The sequence below is a fragment of the Vipera berus genome (genome assembly GCF_964194415.1).
Source record: "Vipera berus genome assembly, chromosome: 2".
Classification (NCBI taxonomy): Eukaryota; Metazoa; Chordata; class Lepidosauria; order Squamata; family Viperidae; genus Vipera; species Vipera berus.
Window position 1 is genome coordinate 290,348,974 of NC_138203.1, and position 27,008 is coordinate 290,375,981.

General features: G+C 55.8%; 1 protein-coding gene across 1 annotated transcript; it reads left to right on the plus strand.

Moving 5' to 3' along the window:
• Positions 1–28: 28 nt before the first annotated feature.
• Positions 29–19,511, plus strand: LOC308663084 (uncharacterized protein; the record flags this gene model as incomplete). The annotated part of the gene is made up of 12 exons (XM_081319229.1): positions 29–305; positions 1,094–3,943; positions 4,888–4,981; positions 5,376–5,525; positions 6,107–6,224; positions 7,416–7,551; positions 13,119–13,175; positions 13,670–13,794; positions 14,814–15,011; positions 16,263–16,311; positions 16,702–16,863; positions 17,014–19,511. The coding sequence occupies 12 exons, from the start codon at positions 29–31 to the stop codon at positions 17,121–17,123; spliced, it is 4,326 nt and encodes a 1,441-aa protein (XP_081175355.1). The 3' UTR covers positions 17,124–19,511.
• Positions 19,512–27,008: the final 7,497 nt, after the last annotated feature.

Here is a 27,008-nt window from a genome sequence, read left to right on the forward strand (position 1 = left end):
TTTTGTGCACCAAGAACGACTGAGACAAATGGGGACATTTGAAGAGGAGGTGGGACGGTTCAGCTTGGATAGGCTGGGGGTGGACTGGATGGCCTCAAAGACTCTTCCCTCCGCCTTGCACCCGGACGACTCTGCAGGGATGTTCAAGCTATGCTGGGCACAGCAGACTCTCGGGGGAAGGGCTGCCTGCCACTGCAGAGCCCCCCCTCAGGAGTCGCTCCTCACCCCCCCCCGGGCCCTCTTTGGCCACCCCCCCCAAAGGAGACTCCCTCTGGAGGCCGTGCGGTGGATCCCTTCTGGGCCAGGTGAGCTGGGAGCCCAGGCCGGCCCCTTGCCTGGCCGTTTACCCAGTTGCCACCAGTCCCCTGCTGGAAATGATGCCCACGGAGGACTGGGGTTCCTGGCCAGCTCTGGGGCTCTTGGGGGGGGGGCTTGGGGCAGCAGTTTCTCAGGGAGGCCCGGCGAAGGGCGGATACCAAACACGCACGCTGTTGTGTTTTCTGACACACAATCACCAATGAAGGAAAAATGCTGAACTACGAAGGGTGAGAGATTTCATTCTGTAATGGGACTGGGCGAAGGTGGCTCCCCTTGGAAGGAGACGTGCTCACCTGTGCCAAAAAGGGGGGGGGGGGCTGGCATGGCCCGGTGTGTCACGCTGGATGCTGGGGGGGGGGGGGGGAAGCAGCCGGTCAAGGTCTGCATGCATCCAGAGAAGAGCCAAACCCCATCTGAGGGTGGTGCTTTCCTGCTCGGTGAATCCAGCTGGCAACAAATAAAATGGTGTTTGTGTGTGTGTGTGTACATATGCCAGGGCTGAGGCAGTGGTGAGTGTGTCTTTTGGGTGGGAGGGGGGCACGGGGGGGGGCGCAAGTGCGTTTTAAGGTTGCAACTACAGCAGCCGCATCTCTCTCTCTCGATATCCCTTCCAGCCCGGGTGGTGTCTGCTAGCAAGGCCACCCCGGGCCCGGAGAGCCCCCCCTGCCATTGGGGCGCCGCGGGGGAGGGGTCTCCCAGGCTCGGCCACGGAGACCCAACGCGCGCCGGTCTGCGGGTGTCTCCGTCTTTACGGGGGCTTCGTTTCCCGTCTCAGCCGCCCCCTGCCTTCCCCGCCTGACCGCCCTGCTTGAGCTTTGGGGGCCGGACCGGCCGCAGAAGGCGGGCCGGGGGGTCCGGAGCAGGGCGAGCGGAAGAGTCACTTCCGTTTCCCCAGCAGCGGCGGCGGCGGCCCGGGATCTCCTCCGGCCGGGCCGGCTTCCCCTCCTCTCCTTGGCTGAAAGGCCGGCTTCTCCTCCCGCGCCCGGGGATACGGCGCTTGCCGTCGGGACCCGCGCCTGTCCCCGCGGAGGAGCGCCGCCTCCGGCTTCGGCTGCGCGCCATCGAAGGGGTCCCCCGAGCCTTTTTTGCAGCCGCGTCCCTCCGCCGCCGCCGCCTCCTCTCCGCCGGGCTGGGCTTCCCAGCTTCTCCGCGGCCGCCTCCCTCCGCTCCGCGCGGCCTGGGGGCTCCGCCGCTGCGGCCCGGAGAAGCCCCTCCCTCCCGGCCAAGCGGCCTCCCTCTTCCAGCCGCGGGCGGCGGAGCCTCCCCTGGCCCCGCCCCGCCCTGGACCGGAAGCGCCGGCGGAGCGGGAGCGCGGGGCGCGGGAGAGCGGGGATGGCGGCGTCGGGGGGCGGCGCGCCGGCCTTCTCGCCCGAGTGGACGGCCTGCATGCTGGCCGAGGCCGAGGCGCTGCTGGCCGAGCGGGTCTCGGCGGCGGTGCGGGCGCGCTGGCGGCGGGAGGTGAAGCTGCCGCGGATGAGCCTGGAGGGCTGCCTGGAGCAGCTGAGCGAGGCGCGGCGCGGGCGGGAGGCGCTGCTGGCGCGGGACGGGCCGCTCTCGGAGGCCAAGCAGGAGCGGCTGCAGACCTTCCTGCGGCTGGAGATGGCGCTGCTGCGCGAGATGCAGGCGCTGCGCGAGCGGGCCCTGGCCTCGGCCTACGCCGTGGCCAAGAAGGGCGAGCCGCCGCCCGGCCTGGCCCGCGAGGAACCCGGCGGGGAGGCGCGGCGGCCGGGCTCGCCGGGCAAGGAGGAGGGCGCGGCGGCGGCGGCGGCGGCGGGGGGCGCCGGGGCGGCGGGCGGCGCGCGGGTGGTGTCGGCGGCCGAGGCGGCCTCGCAGGCGAAGGCGGCGGCGCAGCGGGAGGCGCTGGCCGAGGCGCTGTGGGAGCCGGGCGGCGTGGGAGACCTGATCGCCAAGGGCGGCGACCTGCAGCTGGCGCTGGAGCAGTTTCTGGGCGAGCGGCTGGGCGAGGCGCTGCGCGGGCTGGAGCGGGCGGTGCGCGGGGAGGGCCGGGCGCGGGTGCGGCAGCTGCTGGCCGTGCGCGACGCGCTGGAGCGGGAGGGCGGCTGGGCCGAGCGCGCCGGGACGCTGCGCGGGGAGGCTCGGGCGCTGCGCGAGGCCGGCCGGCCGGGGGCGCTGCGCGAGGCGGCGGCGGCGCTGCGCGACTGCCTGGCCGAGGCGCCGCTGGAGGAGCTGCGCCCCGCGCTGGAGACGGCGGTGGCGCTGCTGGAGAAGACGGACAGCTGGTGGGTGGCCTGGCTGGAGAAGGCGCTCTGGGCCGCCCCGCTGGAGGAGGCCGAGGCGGCCCGGCGGCAGGCGCAAGCCCTGAGCGCCGCCCTGGAGCAGCAGCCGCAGCCGGCCCCCCCGGAGGAGCCGGAGGAGGCCGGGGCGCCGCTGCTCCTGCGCGCCCTGGAGGGCGAGGGGGCGGCGGAGGAGGCGGCGTCCCCGTCCCCGCGCTGGGGCTCGCTGGAGGAGATGCGCGACGCCCTGCAGAGCGCGCCCTTCGACGAGGTCTTCGGCCTGCTGAAGCAGCCGCGGGCGCTGCGCGAAGCGCTGCAGGGCAGCCCCGAGGCCGAGGAGCCGGGCGAGCTGCTGGAGGCGCTGGAGGAGGCGGCGGCCTTCGGGCGGGCCCGGCCGGGCGCCTGGCGGGAGCAGCTGAGCGCCCTGCGGGGCGGCCGCTGGGAGGAGGAGGCGGCGGCGCTGCTGGAGAAGGTCTGGGCGCTCAAGACGGAGGTCTTCCTGCTCGCCTCCGACCTGGACCGCGAGGAGAAGGTGGCGGCGCTGGCCGAGGAGCTGCGGGCGCTGCGCGAGGCCGCCGCCACCGCGCCGCTCAGCGACCGGGAGGCGCTGCGGGAGAAGCTGGCGGCGTTGCGCGCGGCCCTGCGCGCCCTGCCCGTGCCGGAGGTGCTGCTGCTGCGCGCCAAGGCCAAGGCGCTGCGCAAGGCGGCCACCGACTTCTGGACGGAGCCGCTGGCCGAGGCGGACCCGCTGCTGGCCGAGGCGGACGCGCTGCGGGAGGCGCTGGCCGGGTCGCCGCTGCGGGAGGCGCTGTGGGGCAAGGCGGAGGAGCTGCGCGGGGCGCTGCGCGAGATCGCCAAGAAGAAGATCAGCGTGCTCTCCTACTACCTGTGGAACGTGCTCTGGAGCCCCCTCTGGAAGAAGGTGGGCGACATGCAGCGCGCCCTCTGGAAGACGCCGCGCAAGGAGGAGAGCGCCGTGCAGGAGAAGCTGGCCGACCTGGAGCACGCGCTGGACGAGATCCTGGAGGACAACCTCAGCGGCCTGCCCCGCATCCTCTACGCCCTGCCGGGCATCGTGACGGCGCTGCAGAAGAAGGTGCACGCGGTGCGCGAGAGCCTGCAGGAGACGCCGCCGGAGATGGCCGTGGCGCTGCAGGGGAAGGTGGTGGCCATGCAGGAGGCGCTCTGGAAGATCCCCTTCAAGGAGGCGCACCTGATGCAGGAGGACCTCAAGGCCTACTGCCTGGCCCTGCAGAGGAAAGTGGAGGCCTGGTGGGAACGCCCGTCCTCCGGGGGGGCCCCGCCCAAGCGGCGCGAGGAGCCCAAGGCGCCCCCGCCCAGGATGGAGAGGCGAGACTCCGGCTGGACCAGGAGGACTGCGCCCAAGCCAGGTAGGCCGGGCAGGGGTCCCGGGGGGGGAGGTTGGGGGCCTTGTGGGGCGTCTTCTGAGGGCAGGGGAGCCTCTGCTGCAAAGGCTAAGGGGGGGGGGGCGGGGGAGCCAAGGGAAGCCTCTGGCCCTTGAAGACCTGTGGACTTCAACTCTCTATGCCAGGGCTAGGCAACCTTGCAACTCCCAGGATTCTGGGAGTTGAAGTCCACGAGTCATCAAAGAGCCAAGGTTGCCTACCCCCCTGCTCTACGCTCTCTGCTGGCTGGGGAATTCAAGTGGCCGAGGATGGACGCTCCTGCCTGACACGTCATTGAGTTTTGTCCAAAGAGACACAGGGAACGCCACAGGACTCCCTTAGCTGAGAGAGAGAGAGAGAGAGAGAGAGAGAGACCAGCCAGGTTGGGAGGCCGGGCCTCCTACGGGCACCTCGTTGGCTGCCTCCATCCCAGGGAGCGCCTGGCTTTGCGGAGAACCAGTCCCATCTCTGTAGCTGGATCCACAAGGTCCCTCTCTACTACCACCCCCCTGGGAGGGGGGCTTCCCAGTCAGGGTCAGGCCCTGGATTCCTTCTCTTCTGGCCCTGATGGGACCCCTTCCTCCTTGGGAGGGAGGGCGGGCGGCACCCTTCCCAGGAGCCCCCATAGCTTCAGTCTGTCCCCGATCCGTGGCCCCCTTCCTTGCTTCTGGGACCTCTTCTCTCCCCCCACCTCTTCTCTGCTGCGGTCTGGCTTCAGGCCTCGCGTTCCCTCCCTCCCACCCTGTTAAGAAGAAGGCCGCGGCCTCCTCGGGCCCCGTTCCTGCTCTCCGGACGGAGGATGCAGAGAAAGGCAGGTTTTTTCTATCAGGGTTGATCAGCCCCCACCCGGCCCAGGCCTGGTGCTCGGTTCTCCGTGGCGTCCTTGTCTGTCTGTCAACCTGCTGACCGAGGAAACCTCCTCTTTTAAGGGGCCGCCGATCCAGGGGATGCTGCTGAGCTTGGAGGAAGGAGGCTGCCGGACGTTTCCTCTCCGGCTGGCCCAGCCACGCCTGGGTCTCCAAAGTAAGAGACGCTTCGAGGGGGGGAGAAGGAGGGGGGGCGCGCGAATGAGACTTCTGGGACTCTTGTGGGTTTAAGGACCATTTGCCCCCCAGAGGGCCCTTCGCCTCTATTTCCCTAAACCAGGGGTAGGCAACCTCGGCTCTTTGACGACTCGTGGACTTCAACTCCCAGAATTCCTAGGTCAGCTGACTCAGGAATTCTGGGAGTTGAAGTCCACGAGTCGTGAAAGAGCCGAGGTTGCCTACCCCTGCCCTAAACCCTGACCCACCCACCCCGGTTCTTTTTCCTCCGTGTCCATCTCTGAAATAGCCACTGGCCCTCACTGCCCGAGCCACAGCCTGGTTCAGTTTCAAATGAGAAGCTGCCAGAGGCGCCTTTTGTGGTCCTTTTTCAGCCCCGCAACCGGAGAAGCCGCAAGCGCTGCTGGGGCCGTGCGCTTCCAGTACTCTGCGCTCAAAGCCATCCCGCACTCCCACTTCCAGCAGCGGAAAGACTGGTACGAAAACACCGACCAAGACCTGCGCGATTACGTCGTGCAGAGGCTGTGAGTGTCCCCTTTGGGGCTTTTTTTTTCTCTCTCTCAAGGGGAGGGATGGGGTGGGGGGCTGAACCGCCCCGGGCTGCGGCTTGGAAGAGGCAGCGAGGAAAAGGCAAACTGAGGAGCAAAAAATGGCTTTGGCGTTCCTTGTTTTTTGACGTTTTATGGGGGAAACTATTAAAAAAGAGCGAAATGTTTGCTCGCTCTGCTTTTTATTCTCCTCCCGCATCTGAGCAGGGGGTAGGACTAGATGACCTCAAGGTCCCTTTCAACATCATCATCATCATTATTACTATTATTACTATCATTGTCCATGGGGTCGTGATGGGTCGGACACGACTTCGCAGCTAACAACAAATTATTGTTGTTATTGTTATTATTGTTGTTGTTATTGTTATTATTGTTGTTGTTGTTGTTTTCATCTGGGTTTCTAAATTCAGTATGGTTCCCCTGGCTGTTCTAAAGTTGGAGCTTCCCAAACTCCTTTGCATCATGTTGAAAAAGTGTTTTTTTTTAAAAAAATAATTTATTTATTTGACTGTACCAGTCCTGGTGAAGGCCATGGTCTTCTTTCCCTCCCCCTGCAGGGTCCACGCCATCTTTCCAGCTCCCGACTTGGCCGTGCTGAAGGACCACCAGGTGGAGAAGGTGGTCTCCTACGCCAAGAAGGTGGAAGGGGACGTCTACCAGTCGACCAACCACTGGGTAGGGGGTGCTGCCCTCCTCCCCCCCCTTTCCCCCTTCCCACCCGGGACTTGGGACTTGCGCTTCGCCTGCCCGGATCGAGACTTCGCGTGTCTCTGTCTGAAACGGATCACCAGACCCCTTTAGGTCTTTTGGGGGTCTTCTTGGTCTGCAAGCCTTGTGTGAACCTGGCCAGGGTCTCGTCGCCTCCCACCTCCCAAGCGGAGGAAGAGCCCAGTCCAGGGGTCTTCAAACTCAGCCCTTTGATGACTTGTGGACTTCAACTCCCAGAATTTGCCTGACTGAGGAATTCTGGGAGTTGAAGTCCACAAGACATAAAAGGGCCGAGTTTGAAGACCCCTGGCCTAGGTAGAGTTCCCCCCCCACCAGGATGGCTGACGAGCCAGGGGGGACCCCCATTTTGGGTGCGCCTTAAGGGCCGATCGGTTGAGACGATGAGTGACGTGACCGTTTTTCACAGTTAACGGCCGTTGCAGGATCCCCTGGGTCATGTGATCAGAGTTCAGACTCTTTGACAACTAACTCACATTGATGACGGTCGCAGTGTCTCGGGGTCGTCTGAACCCCTTTTGCGACCTTCTGATATGCGAAGTCCATGCAGAATCCAGATCCGCTGAACAACCTTGTTAGCTAACTTAACAACTGCAGTGATGCACAGCTGTGCTAGGAAAGGTCGCAAAACGAGGCAAAATTCACTGAGTCGCACTTAGGAAGAGAAATTTTGAGCTCCACTGTCATAAGTCAAGGACTGTCTGTAAGTTGCCTGGTCTGTGAAGCTCTGGGTGGGAAGGTTGGCCTGGCCTGCTTGACACATGAGAGTCCGGAGTGTCCCAGCTCCTCTTCCTCCTCTTCTTCCTCTTCTTCCTCCTCTTCTTCCTCCTCCTCCTCTTCCTCCTCCTCTTCCTCCTCCTCTTCGTCTTCCTCCTCCCCTCCGGGATGCCCCCATCCTTCAGGGATCCTTTGCGATAGCCAAGATTCCCTTGGCCAATTCCTTCCCTTGCTGTCCTCCCTCTGAGCCAGCAGACGCAGTTCCCTTCCCTCGGGGGCAGAAGAGGGGAGGACAGAGGCTCTGCCTTCCCCTCATCCTCCCTGGGGCTCAGCAGCTGAGAAGAGGGCCACTTGGCCTAAGGCTGGTGCGAGAAGTGCACACCCGCCTCTTCTACAGCCTAATAAACCTTTGCCGCTTTCTAGGACGTGTACTGCTGCCTAATTATGGTGAAGCTCTTCAGAATAGAGAAGGAGCTGAGGGAGAAGAGGGCCCTCGGGGGCCACAAGCCAGGCCTCGAGGACGGCCAGGCCTCGCCCGGGGGACGGGCCCAGCCTCTCAGTAAGTGCTTTGCCAGGGAGCCGAGGGAAACGGGAACACGAGTGGCTCGGGAACCGGGTGAACTTGCTGCCTACCCTGCCAGACATTTCCCCTCGAGACCCCCCTGCCCCCTTCCTGAGCTCTAGCCTCACTTTAGGATAGAATAGGAGCTGGAAGGGACCTCGGAGGTCCTCTAGTCCAGCCCCCCTAAGCTATCTGAGACAAGTGACTGTCCAGCCTCTTCTTAAAAATCTCCAGCGACGGAGCACCCGCGATTTCTGGTGGCCAGCTGTTCCACTGGGACCTTTCCCCGAACGACTCCTTTGAGCGTAATGGGAGAGGAGGGAGACGAGAGGGGAGAGGAGCGAGCGAGCGAGGGAACGTTAACTGCAGATTTTCAGCCCCGGCTTTGCGGCGCTGCCACACGCACCCTCGGCTTTTAGCAAAAGTGGATCGATCTCTCGCTCGAATGGACTCCAGGGTCTTGCTTTCCTAAGAACCCAAGTTGGGGGCAGCCGTGACATCAGCCCTTGGCCGCTGCTTCAGCCAAAGTCAAGAGGATGTTCTGGGCCGTGTTTCCGGAGAGGTGGGCTTCCTCTTGCAGAGGTTGGGTTAGGCCACCTTGGCTCTTTTATGGCTCCTGGACTTCAACTCCCAGAATTCCTGAGCCAGCTGGCTTAGGAATTCTGGGAGTTGAAGTCCACCAGCCATAAAAGAGCCAAGGTTTGCCTACCCCTGGGTTTTAAGGTCTCTGGGCCGCTGCTGTTCTGTTTGGCTGAAAGCTCCCTTCAAAGTTGGCGGGAAGCACAGGCTGCCTGGGGGGGAGGGAGGGTTTTGTGGTCCTGGGTGCGGAAGATGCGCCCTCCTCCTCCCTCGATGCTTTCTGGTGTTTTATATCCACCGTCTTGGGCGTAAGCGTTGGTTTTCCCTAATAAAATTGTTCTCTGGAGGGCTCTGTTGCCCCCGCGGTTGGGTTTCACTGTTTGGTCCTTCCGGTGGTCCTGGATGGCAGCTGCCTTTCAAAGGTCTTTGACGCTCAGAGATTTTGTTCCTTCAGGGATGGTTGATTGACAGGCGGGGGCAGCTCAGAGCAAGAGACGGGCGGCTGTCCTTCCGTTTCAGGTGGATGACGCCGTCCCCAGGCTGCTTTTTCACTTTTATCGTGTGTCTTTTGGGCCGTTGTGATTCCGCCAGTCTTTCTTCTCCCCTCCGGTCCCACTGGCCACGGACTCTGCCTTTTTTGACTAACAGAACTTCTTTAACAGAACTGGTCCGTTTCGGATCGTGTCTTTTCCCTTCTGTGGACTCCAGCCGGGAATCAATCGGCAGAAGCTTTTAACTTCTCCGTCGTACGTTCTGAAACTTGGTTTGCTGATCTATGATGTAGACGCGTTCCAAAATGTCTTCATTTTGTCCCAGTGGCGTTGGAAAAGTCCAGGTTGTGTTCCTGTATGTGGTGTGTGTGCGTGTGTGCGTGTGTGCACACGCGCGCCTGCCTGCCCTGCCTGCCTTTTGGCTAGCATGGGGACCACTTCAGTGCTGCGGGCTTTTTTTATATATATAAAAATAGTATTGGTTTTCTAATATTACAACTATATAATTGAAAAGCAACGTGGCGACTGAGTTACAATAATTGAACGAATGAACCTTTATTGTCAAAGTACAACCACGTATACATTGAGATTGGCTGAGCCTCCCTTCGTGCCCCCACCCCCAACTTACAGTGACAAGAAACCCTCCATCTTATTACACCATGTGAGCTAATTGCACAACACACCGGCCTCGAAAGTCAGTCATACATAAAGTTTATAAAAATTATGTCCCGTTCAAGAGCCTGACAGCCCGTGGATAAAAGCTGTTCTTCACCCTGTTGGTGCGGCTGGCTCTACTCCTGCATCTCCTCTCCTAGGAGAGTAAAGAGATACCGTCCAGGTTGTGAGTCGTCCCTGAGGATTTTCCTCACTCTTCCAAGGCAGCGGGCTCTGGCGAGGTCATCCAGTGGTGTCAGGGGACAGCCCACAATGTCTTGTGCTGTGCTCACCACCCTCTGTAATACTTTCCTGTCCGTGGCTGTCAGACCAGCATACCAAACCACGATACAGCGCGAGAGGACGCTCACTATAGCAGACCGGTAAAAGAGGGTCATTAGCCGTTGTTCTACCCTGTTCTTCCGCAAGACCCTAAGAAAGTGAAGTCTCTGTTGGGCCTTTCTGGCCACCTGGGTTGTGTTCGCTTTCCGGGTAAGATCTTCACAGAGGTAGACTCCCAGGAATTTAAATATAAATAATTCGATTGCGCACAGATATCATTGATACAAATCTCAAATTAATACAGTCAACATTTCCTCTCTTTTCCTCTTAACACACACTGTCTCATATTTGAATTAACACAATTTTTATTCTAACAGTCACACAGAAGCAAGTGTCTTACATTTTATCAATAGTTTTTAATTTATATGTATATATATCTCAAAGGGACGCGGTGGCTCAGTGGGTTAGGGCGCTGAGCTTGTCGATCAGAAGGTCGGCAGTTTGGTGGGTCGAATCCCGAGTGCCGCGTAACAGAGTGAGCGCCTGTTACTTGTCCCAGCTTCTGCCAACCTAGCAGTTTGAAAGCACGTAAAAATGCAAGTAGAAAAATAGGGACCACTCCAGTGGGAAGGTAACAGCGTTCTGTGCGCCTTTGGTGTCTAGTCATGCCAGCCACATGACTATGGAGATGTCCTCGGACAAGCGCTGGCTCTTTGGCTTTGAAACGGCCCCTAGAGTCGGAAACGACTAGCACACGTGTGGGGGAACCTTTACCTTATATCTCATATTTGAATTAACACAGTTTTTATTCTAACAATCACACGGAAGCAACTCTTACATTTTATCAATAGTTCTTAATTTATATGTATGTGTGTGTGTATATATATAGATAGATATATGTGTAAATTTTAAATTGCTAACAAAGAATTAAGGGAGACTGATATGCATTTCAAACTTATTAGTTTTCATCAGTCAGCCATACCCTTCTGAGATTCGAACCTGGGCTGATTGCACATTAGGCAGTTGTTTTCACCTCTAAGCCACAGGATTTCTCTCGCTTTGTTAGCTGAGAAGCAAGGGGAGATATATGTCAAATGCTTGTTAACTATTTTTAGATTACCTTGCTAGGCCCCAAACATGGGACAAATCTTTATTTCCTGTGTCAGCCTAACCTGAAGGCCATCGACAGGCAGTAGTCATACCGGTGACAGCTCATATTTGTGTAAATTTTAAATTGCTAACAAAGAATTAAGGGAGACTGATATGCATTTCAAACTTATTAGTTTTCATCAGTCAGCCATACCCTTCTGAGATTCGAACCTGGGCTGATTGCACATTAGTTTTCCATTGTTTAAATTTAATGTTTAGTATTTGTCATTTCCAGATGGGGGCTGGGGGCTTTTCCACCTTTCTTTGCTCCAAAAGCTAAAACCCCCAGCCTCACTTTCCAGCTTCTTAAAATAAGATTCTGTGGTCTGCCACTTTTTGTTGTGGTTTGGGTAGGAGACATTTGTGTGTGTGTGTGTGTGTGTGTGTGTTGCTGCTGTTTAGCTCAGCGTCCTAACTCAGCATGGCGGGCCCTCCCTGATCAGAGCCACCGGTCAGCTGACCGGCCTTTTCCCTGAGGGGGAGACCCTCCCCCTCTCCCCCCAGGTCCTTCGTGGAATCGACTGGTGTCTCGTCCAGGCCAGGGCCGGGTCTGGCAGATGTCCTGGGTCAGGCCTGGGTGTGTCTTGTGCTCTTTTTCCCCACCTTTGGGTTGTTTCCGGGAGCTTTTTACTTCTTCCTTTATTCCTCCATCCTCCTCGCCGTCCCTCCAAAGCCTCGCTCTCCTCCGGTCGTTCTCCTCTGCCCCGGAGGCTGCCTTGGGCAGAGGCCCCGAGGGGCCCCTCGGAGACGAAGCCCCCTTCCCAGCCGGTGTTCCCTGATCCAGCACGGCCCCCCATTTCCAGCCTTCCTTCCTTCCTTTCGGACCACATTGAAACACCGGTTGGCCTCCTTTCCTCCTCCGGGGGTGTGTGTGTCTTAAGTAGCATCTCTTCTCCTTCTCCCCCTTCATTTGGGGGAACAAATGAAACCCCGACTGCCGTTTTCAATCTGGCTCTTCTTATACGCCACCCAGAGTCGCGTTCTGTGAGATGGGCAGGTGTGTGAAAGCGACACACCGATGGACAATCAGAGGTGAAAAACCTCACTGCTGCCCACCTTTAAATGATGAAATGTCCGAGTTCTGGTACTGCATCCTTTCTCCTCCTTTGGGTAGCCTGTGTTAAGCGGGGTGGGGGGTTACGGGGCGCTGCCCCTCGTTCCGTCGGAGGTCTGGGTGTTTACAGGCCATTCGGAAGCGAACCGAGCTGGACGGCCGGCCTCTTTTCTCTCAGGGCTTCAGTGGACGTGGCTAAAATCTCTCCTGCACGCCCCCCGTACCCCCCAAGTGCTGAGGCGTGCCCAGGACGTCTTCCCACCTGCTGTCTCTGCCCCACGTAGGCCCAGCTAATTGCATCCCAAAGTTGTAGGGCCCTCTGTGGGGCTGGTCTGCAAGGAGGGGAACCCAGGGTGTCCCACACCCCGAACTGAACGTTGGTCTGGATCAGTCCCTCCGTTCACGCCTTGCTCTGGTGGGACGAGGGTCAGAGTGCAGCACTGCAAGCTAATTCTGCTGACTGCCAGCAGTTCGCCAGTTCGATCAAGGTTGACTCAGCCTTTCATCCTTCCGAGGTCGGTAAAATGAGGGCCCAGATTGTTGGGGGGCCCTAGGCCGGCTCTGTAAACCGCTTAGACAGGGACCGCAAAACACCGTGGAGTGGTGTATAGGTGTAAATGCTTATTGCTTATTGCAGGGGTCTTCAAACTTGGCCCTTTGATGACTTGTGGACTTCAACTCCCAGAATCTCTCAGCCAGGCATGTGCACGCTGGCTGAGGAATTCTGGGAGTTGAAGTCCACAAGTCATCAAAGGGCCAAGCTTGAAGACCCCTGGCTTATTGCTATCGCAAGGTAATTTTCCATTAAGGGAACGTGTGTGTTGGCTTCACTCACTGCGGACGCTGCACAGAGGTTATCCCCCTCCCCACTCCCCCAGGCTCAAATACCTGTGAATGCTCCAACACTGGAAGTTTTTAAGAAGAGACTGGACAGCCATTTGTCTGAAATGGTATAGGGTTTCCTGCCTGAGCAGGGGGTTGGACTAGATGACCTCCAAGGTCCCTCCCAACTTCTTATTGTTATTGTTGTTACGTTGTTTGTTTTGTTATTGCTATTACTAATACTATTATTACTATTATTATTACTATTGTTTTTGTGCTTTGTTTTGTTGTTTGTTGTTTTGTTATTATTATTATTACTATTATTGTTATTATTATTATCTAGCCCTCAGGGGTGAAGTTGCAGGGACTAAAAGCATTTTGAGCCAGGCTGGTGAGCAAACTCTTCTGACCGTGTTTTGCAAAGATGGAATCCGCTTACATGATTCGTTTTTACTCATCCTTAGACCGCTTCGCCTTTCAGCGGAGCCGCAGAAGAGATTTTAACAGGCTTGTGTTGTTGTTGTTTTTTACAGGCAGTCAGCTGGCCGCCCCAGAAGTGCCTCCTCTGAGCCCCATCCAGGACCCCCCAGGTACTTCCTTTCACTTTCGTGATCGCCATTTTATAGCCGGCCTCTCCATCTCGGTGTCAGCTTTTCCTAACCCCGAGATCCCCAATATTTAAGCTAACTCGGACGGGAAGGCCTAAAGCGATACGGAGCCTTCATCCCACCACGACCGTTGCAGACGTCTCTGCTTCTCCTGGTCAGCCTGGCCAAAGTGGAGCCTCGGGTCGCCTGACTCACTCTGCGGAGATGCCCGGGGTTTGCGGTGTGGGGGGGGATTCAGCCGGGTTTCTCTTTGTAGGTGGCATCAAGCCAGCATCCACTTAAGCCTTGGCAGGTTTTATGTGGGCCCTGCTTGTTACCGGAGCACAGTTTTTCTACCTCGTTAAACCAGGGTGTCATCTGAACCCGTTTGTTTCACTGCCGAGGTGGATTTCATCGTTACAGAGTTGGGGCTGGGGGCAAGTCGCGTTCAGTTGCCCCCTGCGGCTCCTGAGCTGTCCTTGGGGTGCCTTTTGCAGGTGTTAGCCAGCTGAACCCCATGTCCATTTGGACCATCCAAAACTCTCCCGCTTTGATGGACGCCCCGGCAGCTTCTCCGTTGAACCCGCCTGTTCAGACGCACGACGAGGAAGCGGCTCTGATGGTTGGTTCCCTCCCCCCTTATCCTTCTCTTCACCCCACCTTCCTAACTCCCTCTTGTTTCAGAAGGTGGCCTTGCCAGGGTTTCCGCATGGGTAGCCTGGACTGTGGAAATCAGGAGTAAGGGGTGTCCTCGGTTTGCAACGTCCGTTTAGAGATCGTTCAAAGCCACAGCGGCACTGAAGAAAAGCGACTCGCCGCTGGCACCCCTTAAAACCCTTGCGGCGTCCCCATAGGGCACGTGGCCAGGACTCAGGGGCTTTTGGCAATTGCACGCGTCTGCGCATGATGGTGGCGGTGTCCCCAGTGTGTGTGTGTGTGTGTGTTTCAGCTGATTCCCAGGCAGCTTCTGATAAGCAAAGCCAGTGGGGGGAACCCAGATTTAAACCATGTGATTCTGAAACGGTGAAGGGTTTCCTGCCTGAGCAGGGGGTTGGACTAGATGGCCACCAAGGTCCCTTCCAACTTTATTATTATTATTATTAATTATTGTTATTATTATTATTATCATCATCATTATTAACATTAACATTAACTTAACTACAGTGCAGTGTTTCTGAACCTGGCCCCCTTTAAAAGGTGTGGACTTCCTTCCTTCCTTCCTTCCTTCCTTCCTTCCTTCCTTCCTTCCTTCCTTCCTCCCCTCCCTCCCTCCCCCCCTCCCTCCCTCCCTCCCTCAGGATGTGGCTCTCACCATGTTCGGAAATAGTAGTGTGACTCCAAGGCAGATGTGGCAAATACATGAAGGATGTGTGTGTGTCTGTGTGTGTGTGTGTGTCCTTCCTCCGGAATATGTTTTCAGCTCTGCCAATCTCAGCCCTGCAATGGGAGGGGGCCTTTTCTGCCACCCCCCCTTCCAGTATCAAAGAACCCCCTCCTCATTTCTGGGTGGGGAAAGCCCTCAGCTGGGGAGGTGGGGCTGCGTGCGGTGGGGGCCCCCGGCCCTCTTCTCGTGTGCCCCCCTTTCGCCTGGCATAGGTGCCCTTTGCGCCTTGCAGCCTGACGGTCCGTCTTCTTTGCTAGATGGACGCCTCTCCCCCTTGGGCGCTGCAGCCCCAAAGCGCGATGGGGGCCTCTTCGGGCACTTTCCCGGGTCCTCCCTCGGCCCCCGATGGCCAGTTCCTGCCCCCGCATCTGCTCCCTGCCCCCGTCGGAGCTCTGGAGACCAGCCCGGTCGTCCTGGAGGAATCGGCTCCGGAGGGCGGAGGAGGAGAAGTCCAGGTAGGGCCTGACGGGGGGGGAGTGGGGAAGACTGCTGCTGCAGTCTGCTCCGCTTGCCCACTTGGGGGGGGAAATGGGGAGTTTGAGGGTTGGCAAAGGTCTTCGTATTCGGGGGGGGTGTTTCCCTGCAAAGTTGCAAGTCTCTGCTGCAGTTTCCTTCACCTCCGCCCTTCCTGGGCCCTTCGTGGGCAGCAAAATCGCTGCCCTCCGTCTGGTGCCCCATGCAAGGGGTGCCGGGTCTGCCAGCCTCTGCTGATCACGTATGCCCTGTGACAGGCCCTGCAGCCCCCCTGCCCATGAAGTTGGGGGGGGGAGATTCCATCTGTTCCCCCCCTCCGGTTGGGACAGGGGCCCTTTGCAAAGAGGGGCCCTCGATGAGTTTGATGGGCTTCTGAATGCCGACGGCTCTTCCTCCCGGCAGGATCAGCATCCTGGCTCCTCGCTCTCTTTCTCCGGGGCCACCGGGCCCCTCTTCCTCCTCACGCCTTGCCAGGGGCCCAGGGTCAAAGCCCGCCCTTGGGGCCGATGGCGGCAGTGGCGCCAGGCCTGAGCCCAGAGCAGCAGCAGAAGCAGCCCCCACCGCCCTGCCCAAAGTTGGCCCCGGGCCCTGCCCCCCCTGATGAGTCCCGGGTGGGTGGGGTGGGTTTATGGGGGCTGAGTCAGCCTCCACCCCTCTCTTCTTCTTCCGCCGGGTGGGGGAAATCTTTTCCTTGGGCCCGCCCCTCTTCCCCCCCCCCCCCTTCTGCCCTTGCTCGGATCTCCGGGACGGAGGAAATGCCTTTTCCGCTTGGGCAACTGTGCAAAGGCCTCTTGGCAAAGCCCACCCTTGGCTCCTCCGGCTCTGGGGATCCTCAGGGACCCTCTGGAGGGAAGCCATCCTGGGGCGGGGTGGGGTGGGGGTCCTCAGGTGCCCGCTTGGCCTGCAGAAACTCTCAGGCCGGAGAGAGGAGGAACCCGGGTGGTGGAGTGGGGCTGCCAGTCCAAGGAGGGGCTCCACCTGCAGAGCCCAGAGGGAAGCGGGGCTGGCTGGTCTCCAGGGTGTACCCCCAAATTGCCAGGGGCTCCAGGACCCTCCTTGGGTTTCACCTCCAGAGCAGACCTGCTTCACTGTCGGCTGCGTCAGTCCAGGGGGGGCCCTTGAATTCAGAGAAAAGGGGCCGAAGGAGGTTTGGGAGGGAGACCCCCTCTTTTCTGGCAACCTCCGTCTGAACTCCTTTCCTGCCAACCGTTTCTGACTTTTGTTTCCACCAGGAGGACCCCCATTTTGGGAACAGAGAGGCCGCTTGCCACGGGCTGCTGGGTAAGCTGAGCGAGTCTGCTTCTTCCAGGCCTCCCTCCCGGGCCCCCCCTGGCCGTGCCCTCTGGGGGACACGGAGGTCCCCCTCCCCAGAGCCCTCACGGGGGAGAGCATCTCCCACCCGCTTGTCTGGGCAGTGCCAGGGGGAAGGTGCCCGGGCCAGCTGCAGCTTCACACAGGGTGTAGCGACTCGAGGTATTCCCCCCCCTGCCCCGGGGACACCAGAGGCTCTTTTCTGGGAGGGTGGGGGCCCCTGCTGACCCCCAGCCCCCCTTGTGTTTCCCTGGGTGGGAGGACCAGGGTCTTGGGGAGTCCCAAATGTGTTTTTCCAAAGCTCCTCCTCCGCCTGGCCGCAGATGCTGCCGGAGGCCTAGCAAGTGCCCTTCCTTGCAGGCAAACGGCGGAGACTGGCGGAAGTGGGCTGGAGGGCGTCCCCTGCCGGACCTTCCCCCTCAGCCCTGCCCGATGCACCAGCGCAGCCCTCCCCCTCCCCCGTGACGCTGGAGTCCCTGCACCGCTCGCTGGAGGACCTCAGGATCTCCGTCCTCCGCAATTGTGAGTCAGGCGGGCCTCTTCCGGGACCTTCCCCCCTCCCAACCTGACAGGAGAGCAGCCCCACAAGTGCCCCTTTCCCCAACCCCCCCTCCCCCTTTCCTCTCCAAAGCCCCCTCGCCTGACCCTCCCCCGCTGGCTTCCCTTCCGCAGTGGGAGCCGTGCACAGGCAGGTGGAGGCCCTGGAGAAGAGGATCAACACGCTGGAGCGCTGGCGGGCGGAGATGGAGGGGCGCCGGCAGCAGCCTCCCCCGCAGCCGTAGCCGCCGGCCGGGCTCCCTTTTGCCCCTCCTTTCCGTGTACAGACGCCCCGTTAGCAGGACGGCTCTTCCTTCTCTTCACTTTTTTATTCCTCAACGTATCAGATACGGCAGGCAATCCTCACGGTGCTCCTTGGGACGGTTTGCCAGAGACGGTTTGCCTCTCCTCAGCAAGTCCCCACCGTGGTTCGCCCGGTGCCGGGCGGCTCCGCTGCTCAGTGCTGGGGGACGGGACGGCCTCGGGAGGCTGAAGGTGGAAGGCCGTGGAGGCCAAGGTCGCTCCAGAAACTGCTCGGCCGTCACTGGGTCCTGGAGAGCGTGGGGACCCAGGAGGCCACGAGGCCAGTGAGGGGCCGTGGGACGTGCTGGGGGGGGAGCCGGGCTGCTCTGGCTGGTCCCGGTGGTGGTGGGGGGGGGATGGCAGCCGCCTCGCCTGGAAGAGGAGTCTTCCCTTCACACCCGAGAACCACGTGCCGGACTCTGGGACCGTCCCCGGACTTGGCCTCCTCCGTGAACGTCGCTGCCCCAGAAGAAGAGCCGGACACCAGCTTCACCTCTGCAAGCAGCCTCCTCTTCTGCCCTGGGCCGGCTTGTCTGCCCAGCGAGGGGTCAGTGGCAGCTCTGGATGGGACGGGAGGATACGCGGATGGCTGGACTTTGCACCCGGCCGGCAGGGAGCGACGCGCCTGGCCCTGCCTGGACCTTATCGGGAGGCCCTCCTGAGCTCTGTCCGATCCAAGTGGAGATGGGGAAGTTCGCTCAATCCGATTTATGGTTTTAGGTTTGATGGTAATTCGCAATTAAAAGATTTTGAGCAGGGACCCGCTCTGTACATTTGCTGTGAAGGCGGAGGATTGTGATGGTCAGACTCTGCCCGCCTTTGCTAAGTTGCCAAGGATGGGAGAGAACTCTTTTCAAGGGCATCATTAATGCACATCTCTGCCAGATGTTTTCAAGGATGAAAAGGTTTTGAACTTTCTTTCAGGTCATTGTAGGAGAAGATATGGGTTAGCCGAGGGGGGCCCCCCAAAACGGGGTTGCTCAAGAAAACTACTGCCTTTTAATAAAAATTGTTAGTTGGAAAAACGCTCTGGACTCCTGGTTTCTCTTAGGGCAGAGAGAGGGCGAGAGCTTGGAACGTAAGGAAAGTTGGATGAATCTATAGTTTAAAACTCGAAACAGGCCAAGATTCTCAAAACTGTTGCCCCCAAACTCATGCACCCTAAATTTGGCTTGGAGCTGATAAGAACCGGATCCCTAGATTTGAGAGAGAGAGAGAGAGTTTGACCTTTGCAAAGGGGACTATAATAATAGTAATAATAATAATAATAATAATAATAATAATAATAATAATAATAATAATAATAATAATGATGATGATGATGATGATGATGATGATGATGATGATGATGATGATGATGATGATGTTGGAAGGGACCGTGAAGGTCATCTAGTCCAACCCCTTGCTCAGGCAGGAAACCCTATACCATTTAAGACAAATGGCTGTCCAGTCTGCTTCTGGAGGCAGGTTGTTCCACTGGTTAATTGTTCTAACTGTCAGGAAGTTTCTCCTTAGTTCTAGGTTGCTTCTCTCCTTGATGAGTTTCCATCCATTGCTTCTGGTCCTGCCTTTGGGCACTTTGGAGAATAGCTTGACTCCCTCTTCTTTGGGGCAGCTCCTGAGATATTGGAACACTGCTATTGTGTCCCCCCTCGTCCTTCTCTTCAGTAAACTACACATACCCAATTCCAGCAACCATTCCCTATATGTTTTAGCCTCCAGTCCCCTAATCATCTTTGTTGCTCTTCTCTGTACTCTTTCTAGAGTCTCAACATCTTTTTTACATCGTGGTGACCAAAACTGGATGCAGTATTCCAGGTGTGGCCTTACCAAGGCATTGTAAAGTGGTATTAGTACTTCACGTGATCTTGATTCTATTCCTCTGTTAATGCAGCCTAGCACTGTGTTGGCTTTTTTGGCAGCTGCAGCACACTGCTCTCTCATATTGAAGTGATTGTCTACTAGGACTCCGAGATCCCTCTCACAGTTACTACTATTGAGTAAGGTACCCCCTATACTATATCTGTACATTTGGTTTTTCTTGCCTTACTTTTTTCACCACTGAATTTCATTTTGTTAGATAGTGCCCAGTGTTCGAGTCTGTCCAGATCCTCCTGTATCAGAGCCCTGGGGCACCCCACTACACACTTCCCTCCATGCAGATGCAGTTTCCATTGAGGACCACACACTGAGTACAGCCGGTCAGCCAGCTACGAATCCATCTGGTGGTGATGCTGTCTAACCCACATTTTTCTATCTTATCGAGTAGTAGGTTGTGATCTGCTTTATCAAATGCCTTACTGAAGTCCAAGTAAACTACATCCACAGCATTTCTCTGGTCCACTAATTTTGTCACTCGGTCAAAGAATGCAATAAGATTTATCTGGCATGATCTGTTTTTGACAAAGCCATGTTGGCTTTTAGTGATGACTTTGTTTGCCTCTAGGTGCTCACTGATTTGTTGTTTGATTATCTTTTCCAGAATCTTCCCAGGTATTGAGGTCAGGCTGATAGGTCTGTAGTTTCCTGGATCCATCTTTGCCCACCCGAAAATACGAACTCCTGAATAAATCGGGCAAAGCAAAAAGCATTTATTAAGGGAGTGTGTGTGTGTGGCGGGTGTCAAGCCCTTTCATGGGGTACAGAGACAAACAATGCACATGTTCAACAGAGTTGACAAGCCATGGTTGCAGGTGAGAACTGAAGCACAGACTCCTCCAGATCGGGGGTCCCCACCCTTGACAACTTTAAGACTTGTGGACTTCAACTCCCAGAATTCCTCAGCCTGCTTTGCTGGCTGAGGAATTCTGGGAGTTGAAGTCCACAAGTCCTAAAGTTGCCAAGGTTGAGGACCCCTGCTCCAAACAACCTTCTGCCGAAGGCAAGATTTATAGGTTGCATTACTCCTTCCCAGCTGGGTTTATATCTTTCTCAAAATGTGCAAGTGTATTCAGGGTCTTTTCAGGGTTATGGTCTCTGTTGTGTAGTTGCTGAAACAGCAAATTCTCACATGCCAAAGAAATAGTCTTGACTGAGGAAAATTTTCAAGGCCCAGCTTGCCATCTGCTTATGTACCCTGTTTTTAAAAAACGCCAACGATGAAGCATACAATTCCAGGTAATGGCTTCCTTGTGTTTTTGTGGGTGGCAGGGTTGGGCTTTCATGCGATGGACAGTAGAAAAAAATGGACTCCTGGATCTCTCCAGAAGGAGGTGGCACATGGCTTTGTGGTGATCTGGAACCGAGTTGAACCGTACCTGTTGCGACTCTTCCACGTTGGCCAAGCCTGTGAAGGGAGGCAGCCCACCCTGGGTGGGAGAATTGCAACTGCCCCCACAGATTACCTTTTCCTGATGGGTTTGCTCCCCTATGTTGTGCCAGGCATTTATGAAGTGGTTTGTCCTGGTTCCGACAGATGAAACTCTTCAAAAGAACTTCGAGGCGTTGTTTACCTCAAAGAGTCTTTTATTTGAGTAGCAGAATATCGGCACTTACATAATCGAAGCCAAAAACTGAATTTCCTTCCCCTGGGCACATGGTATCAAAGCACAATTCCCTCCTCCAATTAACAGTCATAAATCACGTTCCCCAATTAGCTTAAAGCATGGGCTTCCTCTCCAGCTCGCCAGCCTGCCAATTCTTTATCAGCTCTGGGCTCAGTAACCTTGATTCTCACGCTAGGTTTAGTGTTGCTATGTCTAGCTGGACTCTCGTTCACATCCCCCCTCCCAGCATCATCCAACTATAAAAGTGAAAGGGAGAAATGGCTACATTTCCATCTGTTGTCAACGCAAAAATTGACATGGTTGTTTTGTTTCCCCAATGTTCAGATCTGCACATGGCTCACTGCGTTGTACTTCATATACCGTGTTGCTCAGTTTATGTCTGAGAGAACAAACCCATCAAGACAAGATTCAGCCATCCATCTGCATTTAAAAGACAAAGGCCGCTCTTTCAAAGATAGCAAAGTCCACGTTTTGGACAGAGAGTACCGCTGGTTTGAAAGAGGGGTCAAAGAGGTTATCTAGGTCAAAACTGAACAGCCTTCTTTCCACAAGAGGGGGAGGGATATGACACCATCTATCTTCAAGATGGCTGCACACCCATTTGCACCACTCAGGTGACTCTGGAGACACAGATAAGCCACCAGGTGGCCTCAAGGACTTTCTAGATCAGGGGTCTTCAAACTTGGCCCTTTTATGACTTGTGGACTTCAACTCCCAGCGTGCCTGGCTGAGGAATTCTGGGAGTTGAAGTCCACAAGTCCTAAAGTTACCAAGGTTGAGGACCCCTGCTCCAAACAACCTTCTGCCAAAGGCAAGATTTATAGGTTGCATTACTCCTTCCCAGCTGGGTTTATATCTTTCTCAAAATGTGCAAGTGTATTCAGGGTCTTTTCAGGGTTATGGTCTCTGTTGTGTAGTTGCTGAAACAGCAAATTCTCACATGCCAAAGAAATAGTCTTGACTGAGGAAAACTTTCAAGGCCCAGCTTGCCATCTGCTTATGTACCCTGTTTTTAAAAAACGCCATGATGAAGCATACAATTCCAGGTAATGGCTTCCTTGTGTTTTTGTGGGTGGCAGGGTTGGGCTTTCATGCGATGGACAGTAGAAAAAAATGGACTCCTGGATCTCTCCAGAAGGAGGTGGCACATGGCTTTGTGGTGATCTGGAACCGAGTTGAACCGTACCTGTTGCGACTCTTCCACGTTGGCCAAGCCTGTGAAGGGAGGCAGCCCACCCTGGGTGGGAGAATTGCAACTGCCCCCACAGATTACCTTTTCCTGATGGGTTTGCTCCCCTATGTTGTGCCAGGCATTTATGAAGTGGTTTGTCCTGGTTCCGACAGATGAAACTCTTCAAAAGAACTTCGAGGCGTTGTTTACCTCAAAGAGTCTTTTATTTGAGTAGCAGAATATCGGCACTTACATAATCGAAGCCAAAAACTGAATTTCCTTCCCCTGGGCACATAGTATCAAAGCACAATTCCCTCCTCCAATTAACAGTCATAAATCACGTTCCCCAATTAGCTTAAAGCATGGGCTTCCTCTCCAGCTCGCCAGCCTGCCAATTCTTTATCAGCTCTGGGCTCAGTAACCTTGATTCTCACGCTAGGTTTAGTGTTGCTATGTCTAGCTGGACTCTCGTTCACATCCCCCCCTCCCAGCATCATCCAACTATAAAAGTGAAAGGGAGAAATGGCTACATTTCCATCTGTTGTCAACGCAAAAATTGACATGGTTGTTTTGTTTCCCCAATGTTCAGATCTGCACATGGCTCACTGCGTTGTACTTCATATACCGTGTTGCTCAGTTTATGTCTGAGAGAACAAACCCATCAAGACAAGATTCAGCCATCCATCTGCATTTAAAAGACAAAGGCCGCTCTTTCAAAGATAGCAAAGTCCACGTTTTGGACAGAGAGTACCGCTGGTTTGAAAGAGGGGTCAAAGAGGTTATCTAGGTCAAAACTGAACAGCCTTCTTTCCACAAGAGGGGGAGGGATATGACACCATCTATCTTCAAGATGGCTGCACACCCATTTGCACCACTCAGGTGACTCTGGAGACACAGATAAGCCACCAGGTGGCCTCAAGGACTTTCTAGATCAGGGGTCTTCAAACTTGGCCCTTTTATGACTTGTGGACTTCAACTCCCAGTGTGCCTGGCTGAGGAATTCTGGGAGTTGAAGTCCACAAGTCATAAAAGGGCCAAGTTGGAAGACCCCTGCTCTAAAAGAAGGCAAATGACCAGCTGTCTGCAAGGAGTATAAATCTTTCCGTTCCTCACCACCCAGTCAGAGCTGAAGAAGCTCCTTGGATTAGAAGCGTCTTCAAAGAAAAACAAAGTCCCGTTGCCTCATGAAAAAGCACTTTTGGCTATTTTAATAAAGTGTATTTTGATAAAGTTGGTTTAAATCCTAGAGCGGCCTTCCACCCTTCTTGCACCCACCTCAGCTTGGCTAAGCTACTGGCCCCTAAAGCCAGAGCTGGATGGGTGAGGGTTTCCCCATCAGTCCTCTTCTGGGTCCCCAAAGGGCTGGTGGGGAACAGAGAAAGTTGGGGGTGGGTGGGTGGGTGGGTGGGGGTGACAGCAAGGAGACCGAATTGGCCAGTAGCAGCTTCCCCACAGGCAGGGTTGCTCAGAGTGAAAGACCTGAGAGGAGGGGAAGGCTTCGACCCTGAGGGCACCGTTCCTCTTATTACATGAGGGCAGATGTTGGATATTGAACACTTCAGGGTATCAAGAGAATCAAGGAAATCTTCCTCCTAAAAAAGATTTATTTTCCTTTATCAACCAGCAGGGGTCAGACTTCAGCCATAAATCCTTCTATTTCCCCACTATTCAGTCAGAACTGAAGAAGCTTCTTGGATGAGAAGCGAAACGTTTTCGAGGAAAATAATAATAATAATAATAATAATAATAATAATAATAATAATAATAATAATAATAATAATAATAATAATAATAAGAAGAAGAAGAAGAAGAAGAAGAAGAAGTTGGATGATTGAAAATTTCCATAGACATAGGCTTAAAAAAAATTTTTTTAGAAACCAGGAACAACTGATAGGATTCGTAATGCTGGGGCAGATGATAAGAGAAGAAAGGTATGGGCATCCTGATCCTATCAAGAAGGGACAGGCTATAAAAATGCCGGAAGTCAGAAAGTCTGTTCAGCATCTCAACCCAGAGAGGACTGGAGGCTAAGAGAGAGGAAGCCACGAAGAGGGTGGAGCTTGATCTGGAGCTTAAATGAATAAGGAAGGGACCTTGGAGGTCATTTATTCCAACCCCCTGCGCAGGCAGGAAACCCTATACCATTTCAGACAAATGGCTGTCCAGTCTCTTCTTAAAAACTTCCAGCGTTGGAGCATTCATAACTTCTGGAGGAAGGTTGTTCCACTGGTTAATTGTTCTGTCAGAAAATTTCTTCTTAATTCCAGGTTGCTTGTCTCCTTGGTTGGTTTCCATCCGTTGTTTCTTGTCCTGCCTTCGGGTGCTTTGGAGAAGAGCTTGACTCCCTCTTCTTTGGGGCAGCCCCTGAGATACTGGAAGACTGCTATTGTTGTGTAGCAGGTTCTTGGGCGCAGGAATGAAGACGAAGCAAGTGAGTTCAGGAAAACTCATGATTTATTGCTTGCAGAATCTGAACTGAGGAAATGGCTGTAACTAGCCGCAATATATGGTCTAGCCCCTAGGCGGCAGCCAATAGGTTTGAATCAACCATTGCCGCCTAGGTATAGCCAATAGCAGCACTGGAGACTTGTAGTCTGCGTTGCTGGAGAGCTGTTAGCTGCTCCAGCAACCCACATGGTATTACTAATGAGCCCAATACATAACACCCCTCCTCTCTTAATTTTAATTTAATTTAATTTAATAATATTTGTATACCGCCCTTCTCCCTGAGGACTCAGGGCGGTTCACAGGGCAGAATAAAATACTAAATACAAACATTAAAAAGAGATTAAATGATTGCCCGAGTTAAAACAATTGGAATAAAATTCTAAACACCAAGTTAAAATTAAGACACCAAAAATAAAAAACCCCACCAATCCCCATCAGGCTAGGCTGGCTTGAACAAACAGAAACGTCTTGAGATCGCGACGAAAGGAGCGAAGATCGGGCGCCATCCGGAGCTCTACCGGTAGCTGATTCCACAGCTCCGGGGCGCCCACAGAGAAGGATCTCCCCCTGGGGGCCACCAATCGACATTCTCTGATCGGTGGCACCCTGAGGAGACCCTCTCTGTGGGAACGCACAGGGCGCAGGGAGCTTGATGCCGGCAGCAGATGTTCCCTAAGGTACTCCGGCCCCATGCCATGGAGGGCTTTAAACACCGTTACCAGTACCTTGAATCTCACCCGGAAGACAACTGGCAACCAATGCAGCTCACGGAGCAGAGGTGTAACGTGGGAGTATCGGGAGACTCCCAACACAACTCTCGCGGCTGCATTCTGTACCAGTTGGAGCTTCCGGGTGGTCCTCAAGGGCAGCCCCATGTAGAGAGCGTTGCAGTAGTCCAGACGAGAGGACACGAGCGCATGAGTGACCGTGCACAAATCATCCCGGCTGAGATAGGGCCGCAACTGGCGCACCAGGCGAACCTGGGCGAAGGCCCCCCTAGTCACAGCTCCTATATGGTCTTCCAAGGTGAGCCGTGAATCTAGGAGGACTCCCAAGTTGCGAGCCCTATCTACGGGGGGTAATAGTTCACCCCCCATAGCCAGAGGTGGAATGTCCGAATAAACCCGGGATGAAGGTATGCAAAGCCACTCAGTCTTGTCGGGGTTGAGTTGAAGTCTGTTCCTCCCCATCCAGACCCGAACCGCCTCCAGGCAACGGGACATCACATTGAGGGCATCACTGGGGTGGTTTGGGGTCGAAAGGAAAAGTTGGGTATCATCAGCGTACTGATGATACCCAACTCCAAAGCCACGAATGATCTCACCCAGCGGTTTCATGTAGATGTTGAACAGGAGAGGCGAGAGGACCGACCCCTGAGGAACTCCACAAATGAGAGACCTCGCGGTCGACCTCTGCCCCCCTGCCAACACCGACTGCGAACGTCCCTGGAGATAGGAGGAGAACCACTGTAAGACTGTGCCTCCCACTCCCAATCCCCTGAGACGCCGCAGCAAGATACCATGGTCGATGGTATCGAAAGCCGCCGAGAGGTCTAATAGGACTAGAACAGAGGAATATCCCCTGTCCCGAGCCCTCCAGAGATCATTCACCAGCGCGACCAATGCCGTCTCCGTGCTGTGCCCGGGCCTGAAACCCGATTGGTACGGGTCCAGATAATCCGCTTCATCCAGGACCAGAGGGAGCTGATGCGCCACCACACTCTCAACAACCTTCGCAAGAAAGCGAAGGTTGGAGACAGGACGAAAGTTGTTCAATACAGCTGGGTCCAAGGCAGGCTTCTTGAGGAGAGGCCTCACCACCGCCTCTTTCAAGACGGCGGGGAAGCTACCCTCACTCAGAGAAGCCGATATAACTGCCTGGAACCAGCTGCGTGTCCTCTCCCGGGCTGCATAGACCAGCCAGGAAGGGCACGGGTCCAATAAACATGTGGTGGTGCTCAGCCTCCCCATGATCCTGTCCACTTCCTCCGGAGTCACAGAATCAAACTCCTCCCAGGTGATATCGACAAGACCGCCCGTGTCCTGATCGTCAGACTCTGCCCAGTCAGAGTCCAGACCGGTCCGAATCCGAGCGATTTTGTCCGACAGATGTTGGTTAAACTCCTCGGCACGACCCTGCAAGGGATCCTCCCTCACCTCCTGATTTAGGAGGGAGCGAGTCACCCTAAACAGGGCGGCCGGGCGATTATCTGCGGACGCGATAAGGGTGGCGAAGTGGTTAGACCTCGCCTCCCTTATCGCAGCGAGATAAGACCTAATGTAGGCTCTTAGTCGCAATCGGTCGGATTCGGATCGGCTGGACCTCCAACCGCTCTCTAGGCCCCGTCTCCGACGCTTCATCTCCCGGAGCTCCGCAGAGAACCATGGAGCTCGACGGGATCTGCACCGGGTCAGGGGCCGCAGGGGTACAACCCGGTCAAGAGCCTCAGTGGCCGTCCTTTCCCAGGCTTCCACTAAGGCATCTGCCGAGCTGTGAGCAAGGGAGGCAGGTGGGGACCCCAGCGCTGCCTGGAACCTCTGGGGATCCATTAAGCGTCTGGGGCGGTACCATTTAATTGGTTCCAAACACCCACGGCGGGGGGTGGCAAAACGGAAGACCAGCCGCAGGAGATGATGATCGGTCCATGACAGGGGCATTATAATTGGAGAGCCCCCACCAAGATCATCTAACCACCGTCCAGA